The following is an 11,160-nucleotide window of genomic DNA, read 5'->3' on the forward strand; positions in this document are numbered from 1 at the left end:
TATTTACATTCTGATATTCTACCTTTAGCTCAGAGAGAACAAAAGCAAGCTTCACAGAGTCTTCACCATAACTACTTTACTCTCAGATTTTTTGTTAATGTCACCGCTGTGCTCTCTGAAAAGCTTACCCCCACTTCTTCTCTGTACCTACACTGAAAATTTGGAGTCAGTTGTGACTCCTTGCTTTGCTTTATCTCCCACATACAGATTTCAGGTTCTTCACCTCTGTCCCACCTGTCTCCTTACCATTTTTACTGCACAGACTTAGTTTAATCCTCATTTCCCTTTCACTTCTCACCTGCACTAAATTTAAATTTCCTGAAGTTGGTCATGGCTGTCTCTTTTTCTAGGGCAAATTGCAGAAACCCCTTACTTACTGGGCAGATTGCAAACTCCTTAGTTTAAAATTTTAGGACCTACCTTCATTTGAATAGGCTTTTTTTTTTTTCATTTGACACCTTTGGTACAATAGCCTAAGTTCTTAGTCTCATTGCTAACTGACCACTTCCCTGAACCCTCAACTCCAGCCAAACTGGTTTCCAAACCTGTCTGTACAACAGTTGTCTAAATTTCTGCTGCCCTTCAGGTCCCTCTTGTTCTAGAAGGCCTTCCAGGACCACTGAAGCATATGGCTCTTTAAATTCCCAGAAACAGCCTTTTGTTTGATTATTCATTGTGAGCGGTCCTATACCATGGCCTTTACCTGATTTATTCACTTAGACTGCATTTGAGGACAGGTGCTTTCCTCTCCAGCACCTGGACATAACAGGCCTGGGTTGATAAATTATCTGTTGAAAGTGCCTTGGAAACCTGTCTAGGTAGAACCTCAGAGTTGTGAATTCTATACCTCTCTGGCCATGGTGATTGCAGCTTTGGCAACCAGGACAGTTGTCTTCTTTTGTTCTTTGTGTTGAAGGCCTGCACATTTGGCTCTGGGTGTCTCCTCTATTTGGGGGAAGATATCATTGCTTTGAAGCTGCAGAGGGCCTAGAATGCCAGGCAAAGGAGTTGACCTCTGATGAATAGGCAGTGAAAATGAAGGGAGAAAGTTTGAAAAAAGGGGAAGGATATGATCTGTATGGCTCTTCCTTGCCTGTGACCTGGATCAGAGGCAGGAGCAGAAGCCTGCCCTTTATCGCCTCTGAAACTGTCCTGGGCTTACACCCCCATTCAGAGCAGTGTTCTGACTCGTGGCTCTCAGATCTACTCAGGGTTCGAAACTAGGCCTGGTGATGAATGATGACTGCAGACCTTCATCCACTGCCACTCACACACCATACACTAGCTGACAGCCTAGCTAGAAGCCTGAGAAGACCTGTGTCATCCTTGATGGAATTTCATTCCAGCCCTCAGTTTAGAAAAGGAGATTTCATGACTTCTGACACTTAACATTATAGTAACATCAACGTACCTTGGACACAGGCAGTATTTGATTTTTGTTGTTCCTGCTGTAGCTTAAACCGTTCTCCCTCTGTCCCTTAGTTAGAGTAGCTAGCTTTGTTCCTTTATAGGTGAACCTAAGGAACTTGAGGCTCGACATCTTATGCTTCCCTTAGCTGTCTCCTTCCAGAACTGAAAATTCTAGTTTCTTTCCCTTCCTTTTGGTCAGAGACTGATGTGTTGCCTCCTCTCCAACAGAAAGTTATATAAGCGCTATGCCTTCCTGCGCTGTGATGACGAGAAGGAGCAGTTCCTCTATCACCTCCTGTCTTTCAATGCCGTCGATTACTTTTGCTTCACCAATGTCTTCACAACTATCCGTGAGTAGCCCTGTGCTCCCAGCTGGCCTTCTCAAGGCAGTCTTTATGAACCTGCCTGAGACTCACTCCTTGTCCCCTTTTTAAAGAAAGAAGATTATCCCTTGTACTTTCTATTTGTCTTTTGCCTCTGTGGGGAGAGAGGTGCACTTGCCCTCCTTGGAGGTTGTGTTTTCTCTGAAGTTTCTCATTCTTGTTCTGAGCTGGAGAGCTCAGTCTTTTTTGCCATTGTGTTGTCGGTGTTGTCCTAGGCACTGCTCTGGGAGCCTAAGCTGATGAAGGTGGAGTGGAGTCAGTTGAGCTGATGCAGTTTACCTCCCTCCCTGCATACCCACAAAGAATCTCCCTTTTGTTTTTGCCTGAGAGGGTCCCTTGGCATCACAGAATGTTTCAGACCAGGCTGAAGGGAAAAAGAGCTCTTTCCTGAGGTAGCAGAAAGAACTCCAGATGCCAGTGGGAGATTTGACTCTGGGCTCAGCTTTGGCTAACTCATTATGTGTCTGTGAGCAGAGTCTATCCTGCTGTGAGTCCCAGTCTCTCTACAGAATAGGGAAGAGGGTTCAATATGGTCTAATTCCCTTTGAGCCTCTTCTTTCCCTGATACCAGGATTCTCTACTGGGTGGAGGGTAGTCTCTGAGTTTGCCACATGGCTAGTTCTTTGGCCAGTTACTCAGCAGCATGGACTCTTGTTTCTATCTGATGCTGCATCTTCCCTTTTAGAGACCAGGGCTATGGGCTTAATAGAAGTAGCCCTGTACTGGACTTTAGAAGACCCGAGGCAAACTGTTTCTTTTTCTGTGCCTTGGAAAAAGGATTGCAATACTTCCTCTCCAAAGATTGTTATGATTGTTATTAGGGTTCATGAGATGATAGATTGAAGAGTGCTCTAAAAAGCGGTTCAGTACAATGTTAGGAGTTGGGGATATTGTTTAACGAACAGGTTCATTTAGCTCTGAGCCTACAGGTAGGCTTGGATCTTTGATGTTTGGGTGGTAAGCCTGAGAGGAGTGAAATTGAGGAGGGGCCGTGGGTAGTTGGCTAATATTCTATATCAGCCAGGGACTAGGTCCTGGGATCCTGTTGTTCCAGGGCTCTGCTTGAGTCACAGTTGTGCCAGCTTGCCTGGAGCAGGTCAGAGTCCCATCTGGTGTGGGAAGGATTCCTGATTCTCCTCAATACTTTTGTGGCTTCCCCTAAACAGTGATCCCGTACCACATTCTGATCGTACCAAGCAAGAAGCTGGGGGGCTCCATGTTCACTGCGAACCCATGGATCTGTATATCAGGAGAACTGGGTGAGACACAGATCCTGCAGATTCCCAGGAATGTGCTAGAGATGACCTTTGAGGTATGTGTTATTTGGGGCCACAGCTCTGTGGGGATCTGAGTTTGCAACAGCCGCTTTGGGGAGTTTTCTGCAGGGTTTTTCAGAGGGCTTGCTATGTACAGTGTAATGTGTCAGCATAGCTGACCTTCCTGAGATGATCTGAGGCTGGAGCCAAAGACTGACCCTGAGGAGGGGGACCCCACCCTGTCTAAACAATGTCTGTTTGGAAGGCACTTACTTGTCTGGACTTGCACATCTCTCCATGCATAGTGTGTTGAGAAGTCCCCAAGTGTTCTTTCAGCTACTCAGCCCACCTGTTCCCAGAGCCCTCAGAACCCACTTCCAGAACCTCTTGCTCCCAGACCCTATTCTTCTAGGTAGAGTGTTTTCTTTCTCAGCCTTGGGCACCCCCATGAGATAGTGCTGTACCGTAGTTCTGGCGGTATGTAGAGCCATGACCTCTAAGCCTGCGTATGCTGAGGGGTCAGGTTGCAGGCAGCCAGTCAGATCTGTGTCTCCGAGAACTGCTGTTCTTTTCTCTGATTTTCCTGACCTACCTCATCTTCTCTATTCTCTAATAGTGCCAGAACTTGGGGAAGCTTACTACTGTCCAGATTGGCCATGATAACTCTGGGTTGTATGCCAAATGGCTGGTGGAGTATGTGATGGTCAGGAATGAGATCACAGGACATACCTACAAGTAAGTGTTCCCTCAGGCTGTAAGGTAGAGGGGCAAGGTGTGTTTACAGGAGCTCTTTGATGCTTGGGTATGTGGAGTTCCCGAGGAGACCCTTTAGGTTATGATAACCTGAGGCAACTTCTCGTTTGGCTCTGCCTCATACACTACACTTGAAAGTAAGTAGAAGGAGGGTTTCTTCTGTTGTTTTTTTTTTTTTTGACACGGAGTCTTGCTCTGTCACCTAGGCTGGAGTACAATGGTGTGATCTTGGCTCACTGCAGCCTCTGCCTCCTGGGCTGAGGCGATTCTCCTGCCTAAGCTCCCTGAGTAGCTGGGATTACAGGCATGCGCCACCACGCCCAGCTAATTTTGTGTTTTAGTAGAGACAGGTTTCGCCGTGTTGACCAGGCTGGTCTTGAACTCCTGACCTCAGGTGATCCGGCCGCCTTGGCCTCCCAAAGTGCTGGGATTACAGGCATGAGCCATCAGGCCCAGCCAGAAGGAGGGTTTCTAGGTGAAGATGTGTGGAATTGCTGTGCCCAGATCCCAGGCCACCTATGTCACTCAGGGGGCTTCTCTGATGATACATGGTGGAACCAGCAGAGTGTTGAAGGAGTCTCTATCCTGGTTTCAGAGCCTATCTCCAGGGATTGGCTTTGTTGATGGCTCTTGCTATGAGCAGCAGGGAGGAGCTGGCTGCTCTGATAGTCCATTGTCTGACCTTCAGGTTCCCATGTGGCCGGTGGTTAGGGAAGGGCATGGATGATGGAAGCCTGGAGCGGATCCTAGTTGGGGAGCTGCTCACATCCCAGCCTGAGGTGGATGAGAGGCCATGCCGGACCCCGCCGCTGCAGCAGTCCCCCAGTGTCATCCGGAGGCTTGTTACCATCTCACCCAACAACAAGCCCAGTAAGTGGGAGGAGGGTTTGGGCCCTCATGCCATACAGTCTAGGGAATGGGTAGATCTCCGTGAGCCCTATAATGGGAACCTGGATCCCAGCCTGTGCAGTTGCCTCAGGAAACACTTCTGCTAACAAAGCCACCTCACGCATATGGCACCCTCCTCTTATGAATCACTGAGAGCATTTGGCACTCTCCTTAGAGGGCTGGCAGGAGAGGAGAGAATTCATGCTGCCAAACCTGGGAGCTGTATATATTCATGCATGATCCATTAAAGGAGAGGAGTCTACTTTCTGGCCTTCCCCTTCCTGATTCCTGGGCTTCACAGCCAAGGCATGGCTCTCTTTTGGTTGCCCACAATTCCAAGGTAAAATGGAAAATGAACTTTACCAGCATTTCTTAGAGATAGAAATCTAAGGTGTTAGCTTTTGTGTTTTTCCCCCAAGATTTGCGGAAGAGCTAAATCAGCAAAGCTGGGTGGGCAAGAGCCTCTGCTTCCTAGGGTCCAGCTGCCCTGCCTCTCCTATGGGCCCTCCCCATGTCCTCAGTCTCCTGCTCAGGCAGCTAAGCACTGTTAGCCTCTGAGATTGGTTAGGGATGTCTGCTTGATTTTTATTAGAGCTGAACACTGGGCAGATCCAGGAGTCCATCGGGGAGGCAGTCAATGGCATTGTGAAGCACTTCCATAAGCCTGAGAAAGAGGTGAGCCTTCCTGCCCTCCAATTGAGGGCCTTAACATTGAATAAGAGAGAATAATTTTGTTTTTCCAATTATCTTGTTATGCTCTTCCAGGCCCATGTGCTGTGGACACCCTAGAGTCTTGTAGAGTGTGTGCCTCAGCTAGTTGGAGATGGAGCAGACTCCTTCCTCTGGGGGCCTTTGCCTCAGGTTACCCTGTTTTCCCTCCATACTGATGACCCAGTAGAGTCCCTGGGTCCCTAGTGAACAGTGCCTATTCCTGTCCTCTTCTAGATTTGCCTGGGTCTCCTTGAATAGTGGCCACACTGGCTTTGTCCTCCAGTGGAGAATCTCCTTGTGTGTGACCCAGATCCATCATCTCTTCTTTTATCCATTTATTCAACAGCTCTTCACTGGGAGCTGCTCTGAGCCAGGCACTGTGCCAGGTGTTCGGGGAACAGACAAAGTCCTGGCCTGCCTTTTGCAGCCCTCCCAACTCTGGGCTGTGGGTTTAGGGATGCGATGGTTGGAGGGCAGCTCGGCTGAGACAAGCCTGGCACCCTCCCGTTTCCTTACGTAGCGAGGCAGTCTGACGCTGTTGCTCTGTGGAGAGTGTGGCCTTGTCTCGGCCCTGGAACAGGCTTTCCAGCATGGATTTAAATCGCCCCGGCTCTTCAAAAATGTCTTCATTTGGGATTTCCTGGGTGAGTTGAGCTGGAGTATGAGGGTGGGAGAAGCATGTAGAGATATAAGGGGACTCACCAACATAGCATGGGTGCTGACCACTCTGAGAGGCAGAACCCAAATGAGGTGACTCTCAGATCTCATTTGTTTGCTCTGGTTTTTCTTGAAGGGAATGACAAGAGCTCTCCTCCCCCCTTGGTAAATGCTTACCTCTTGAGAATTGGACAGAAAAGATTCTAGACATCTGTTATTTAGTATGGACGTAGTCCTGAGTCCTCACACTTTCTCCTTATAGATCCCAAAGTCCAGTTGAGCGTATCGGAGTCCCAAGCCCTATGTTGCACCCATATGGAGAATTTTCATGCAAGAAACCATCCTCAGAATTTTTTGTGTCTTCAGACTAGGGAAAAGAACATCTTTATATCAAGGGCCACATAAATAAATTTAAAAAATAAGGATAGGGAAGCTAAGGATCATTTTGAAACATGACCAGTGACATCAGAACACTTGGCTATTCTCATTAAGTTACCTGCGTGGACTTGGAGAGGCTCATGGCAAGTGGCCTGTAGGACCATCAGGTTGGTGTTGAGAGCCTTTTCACTGGCAAGCTTTTCTACTCTTCACAGAAAAAGCACAAACCTATTATGAGACATTAGAGCAGAATGTAGTAGTCCCTGAGGAAAACTGGCATACAAGAGCCCGGAACTTCTGCCGATTTGTCACTGCAATCAACAATACTCCCCGGAACATCGGCAAGGATGGCAAGTTTCAGATGCTGGTGTGCTTGGGAGCCAGGTACTGCAGACCTAGGACCCAGAGTGCACAGCGGTTAACCTTGGTGGTGGTGTTGGAGGCCTGGTGTGGTGCAGGGGTGAGGAATGGCTCATCAGGTGCCCTTGGGGAGATGAGGCCTAGGTTTCCTAGAAGCCCTGAATTTCCTTTGTGTATCGTGTATGGTCACACACTGCATAAAATGTGCTGCATAACAACATTTGTCAGTGACGGACTGTTTATGGGATGATGGTCCTATAAGATTATAATACTCTATTTTTACTGTACCTTTTATAGGTTGAGGTATGTTTAGATATGTTTAGATACCCAAATACTTACCATTGTGTTTTAGTTGCCTACAGTATTCAGCACAGTATTCCTTCATTTTTATTCTTCAGGCTGCTTTGGCAGGAAGCTCCAGAAGAAGTGTAGAAGAGCAGGCCTGGGGGCTGGTGACAGGGCTGTACCGATCTGTAGTTTAGGAGCAACAGGCTAGACATATAGTAGGCTCTACCATCTAGGTTTGTATGAGAACCCTATAAAGTTCACATGGTGATGAAACTGTCTAATGACACATTTCTCAGACTGTATCCCTGTCATTAAGCAACACGTGACTTATGTGTGTGGTGATCTGTCGGGGTAGGGATGAGAGCGTGTATGTAACTCGGGGTGGAGGGGCCCCATTTTGAAAGGAAAGATCAAAATCACACCACTGGGAAAGTTTGAAGCAGAGTATATCTAGTTATTCCTTCATTAGACATTTAAATGGCCTTATGGAAGTTGGTAGGAAGAGAGCTGAATAAAACATGGCCCCTTACCGTTTATTTATTTATTAATTATTTATTTATTTATTTTGAGATGGAGTTTCACTCTTGTTGCCCAGGCTGGAGTGCAATGGTGCGATCTCGGCTCACCACAACCTCTGCCTCCTGGGTTCAAGTGAGTCTCCTGCCTCAGCCTCCCGAGTAGCTGGGATTACAGGCATGTGCCATCACGCCTGGCTAATTTTGTTCTGTTAGTAGAGACGGGGTTTCTCCATGTTGGTCAGGCTGGTCTTGAACTCCCGACCTCAGGTGATCTGCCTGCCTTGGCCTCCCAAGGTGCTGAAATTACAGGCGTAAGCCACCATGCCCGGCCACCATTTAGAAGCTTACTTGTCCTAATTAAATACAGAGCATGGAAGAAGGTTTTGAGGGTCCAGAAATGAAGTGTACATTCATACAATGTGCTGAAAAGGTAGAGGAGAAAGATCAGAGAAGACTTCAGGGAGGAGTTGGTATTTAAGTGAGCCTTTAATGGAAGGAAATAACAGAACGTGGCAAGGGCGGTAATAGGAAACACAGTTGAAAGGAGGATAGGGCCCCTGAGCTGGGACAGAGAAAGATTCTTTTCATATTAGTACAAAGTTGTTTCATCAGGGGACTGAAGTAATATTAATCTGATGTTATGGGTGGTATGCATTAGAGTGGACAAGATTGTTAGGGGCTATTCCTGTAGGTCAGGTGAGAAAGCATGAAGCTCAAACTTAAGGCAGTTTATTCAGGCTGCATAAAGGGAGAGAATTGGCATAGTGGTTAAAAACAGACTCCAGAACCGCATTCACTCGGTTCAGATCTCAAGTTATCCATTTACTAGCCATGTGATCTTGGACAAGCTACTTAACTTCCATCTACCCCACTTTCTTCACGTATAAAGTGGGGTTAATAATAGTACCTACCTCATATCATAGGGTTATCATGAAGATTAAATCTCTTATGTCAGTGCCAGCACATGCTGAGTGCTGTGTGAGGTTAGTGCTTATTATTATTCCTGGTGGTGGTAGCTGTGGGAGGAGAGAAGCTCTGGGAGACACCAGTGGTGGGGCTGTCTAGGCAGGGTGAGGGAGGCAGGGGAGGAGGAGGCCTGGGGACTCGTGACAGGGCTGATTTGGGTCAGGTTTGTTTGGTGTCCTGGAGCTGAAAGACCTCTTTGCCAGTCCCTGTTTGGGAAAGGGGGCTGTGGGGAGCTGTCAGCTTCTCCAGCTTCAGACTTAGTTCATGGTTTCCCCCTTGGCCTTGCACTAACTGTCTCTCTTCCTTTTCCTTTGCCCCTCTGACCTGCCTGGACTGCTCCCGCTCTGCTAGAGATCACCTCCTACACCACTGGATTGCCCTGCTGGCTGACTGCCCCATCACTGCACACATGTATGAGGATGTGGCACTGATCAAAGACCATACACTTGTCAATTCCTTGATTCGTGTGCTGCAGACATTGCAGGAGTTCAACATCACGCTGGAGACGTCCCTTGTCAAGGGCATCGACATCTGACCTCCCAGCACCAGCCAGCTGCAGGACTGAGAAAGACTCACCCTGCAGCTCTGACCTTTCTTCCCAAAGGGACTTAAGCGATTGTGCAGGAGGAGGAGACAAAATGTACACTCACTGTAAAAAGAAAACTAGAGGATTTTTGGAATAAATAATCTATTTTAGAGTTTATTTGCTGATTTGCTTTTTACACACTTTCATGTGAAAGAGTGATAGGGAGAGGGAGCGAGGCTGGTGCCGCTTATTTTGAAGCTGGTGCCCTCCCTCGCCGTGGCCACATGCTGGAAGCCTGAGGCCTCCCTGGACTGAGCCTGTGGCACTGCGTGCGGGACAGTTATGTTTCCTTGCCCCGTCGCATTAATGAGGCCCTTCCACATCATTTTTAAACTAATGTTTTCTATATTAACATTATTATGGATATTTGGCTTTCGTAGGCCACACACAGGTGTGCTGAGCGGGAAGCCCCATGCTCCAATCAAAGGGATTTTTAGTAGTGCCTCTAAGCAAGCACTGATGAGTCAGTCCCACATCTTTTCTTTTTTGTCAGTATTATTTGGGAAGGAGACGTGCCGGGATGTGTCATCGTGCCAAATATCACATTTCCTGTTGGCACAGTTTCACAGAAGTAAACATAAGCATGTTTTAACAGGTTTTTCTTTTCTTTTTTAAAATGTTTTATTTATTTAACCCGCCATTGTGTGTTTTTAAGTATTTTCTTTTTTTAAGGAAAGGAAAAGCTTGTCACAATCTAACTGGCTATGTTATTATTATTAAATTTATGTTTTGCAACTTAGAAACCAGCTACAGTATGGCCCACTTAATAAAACACCTGAAACAAAACTGCATGGATCACTGATTTTTATGGAGGTTTGTGAGCAGTGGGTGGCTGTGGGTGCAGTTGGGTCCATCTGTGAGGACGGTCTTGTGGCATCACCTCTCTCTACCAGCAGGCTCGGGGTTGTGGCCTGCCCAGGATGCCTCTGAGGGCCTGGGGTCTCCTGGGTCCTTCTGCCCGCAGTGCTAGGAGCTTTCCTAGCTGTTATGTGGCTGATTCACAGGGATGCTGACAGGGTTCTTTCCCCACTCCACAGAGGAGGAGACTGAGACACAGGAGGGAAAAGACCTGGCCAGGGGTGCAGAGGTTGTCATTTGACTGAGACAGGATGGGCCCTTTCTTGAGAGGGTAAGGAAGACCAGGTGTGGGAAGCTGGGGGTCGGGGGAAGTTCTTGAAAGAAAGGTTTGCTTTCCTGGGGATGGCAGGTGAGAGACCTTTATGAGAGGTCCGGCTTCCTTCATTTTTATTCTTCAGGCTGCTTTGGCAGGAAGCTCCAGAAGAAGTATAGTGTGATCAAGTCAGGCACCTCCGACCAATCAGTGCCCTCTTTCATGCCTCCCTGGTTTGCATGCACTTTCCCTTTGCCTGGAATGCCTCCCCTTCACTCACTTCGTGTTTGTTGTTCTGGGTTTACTTTGGCAGTCACCTGCTGTGAAGTGTTCCCCAATCTCCCTAGGCAGTTAATCATTCCATCCTTGTGCTCCTTCCTTTTCTTAGATGCTGGCATCTCCTCTCTGGATTGCTTTTGCATCAGGCTCAGCCCCTGCACCGTGAGTTCCCAGAGGGAAGACGGGGATCTCTTGTCTGTCTCCATCCCCTGGGCCTGGCAGGTGGTAAATGCTTCTGAAGAGATGAGGAAAAGGGCCTAGAGAGCTGCAGCGCAGCGTCCTGCCTGCAGAGGGGGTGAGAGGCCGCACTGCCGCCGTCTGCCTGGAGCCCACGGACACAGCTTTAGTTCTTTTGGAGATGGCCGAGGAAAGGGGAAGGAAGGTAGGCAGTATCTCTGGAGCAGGAAGTGGGATTCTTGGCTGGGCATGAAGAGCAGCATGGAACTCAGCTGTATGTGTTTATATTGTGGGCCTAGGCCTGAGCTTACCTTAAGCCAGGTGCCTGGGACCAACTATTTCCTTGCTCTAACAGCTGATCCTACTCACTTTCTACTGTTTTGTTTTGTAATCTTCTGCAGATCCGTTTTGGAATGATGTGTGATATAAGAGAACAGAC

The 11,160-nt window shown here is 47.8% G+C and overlaps 1 protein-coding gene across 6 annotated transcripts in view; it reads left to right on the forward strand.

Annotated features, from left to right (window-relative positions):
- The window catches only part of DENND5A (DENN domain containing 5A), a 136,015-nt gene extending 126,075 nt beyond the window's left edge, over positions 1-9,940 (forward strand). For 2 of the 6 annotated variants that reach the window (XM_055282451.2, XM_055282453.2), the window contains 9 exons: positions 1,639-1,760; positions 2,960-3,105; positions 3,666-3,784; positions 4,491-4,672; positions 5,283-5,365; positions 5,922-6,045; positions 6,652-6,820; positions 8,526-8,585; positions 8,920-9,940. In XM_055282451.2, the coding sequence (XP_055138426.1) occupies positions 1,639-1,760; positions 2,960-3,105; positions 3,666-3,784; positions 4,491-4,672; positions 5,283-5,365; positions 5,922-6,045; positions 6,652-6,820; positions 8,526-8,585; positions 8,920-9,103 (1,189 nt within the window). In that variant the 3' untranslated portion in view covers positions 9,104-9,940. Of the gene's footprint in view, positions 1-1,638; positions 1,761-2,959; positions 3,106-3,665; positions 3,785-4,490; positions 4,673-5,282; positions 5,366-5,921; positions 6,046-6,651; positions 6,821-8,525; positions 8,586-8,919 lie in introns of those variants that run through there. The other 4 variants (XM_055282452.2, XM_055282454.2, XM_055282455.1 and 1 more) reach the window with 3 other exon arrangements.
- The last annotated feature ends 1,220 nt before the right edge of the window (positions 9,941-11,160 follow it).

This window comes from Symphalangus syndactylus, chromosome 6 (assembly GCF_028878055.3).
Source record: "Symphalangus syndactylus isolate Jambi chromosome 6, NHGRI_mSymSyn1-v2.1_pri, whole genome shotgun sequence".
Classification (NCBI taxonomy): Eukaryota; Metazoa; Chordata; class Mammalia; order Primates; family Hylobatidae; genus Symphalangus; species Symphalangus syndactylus.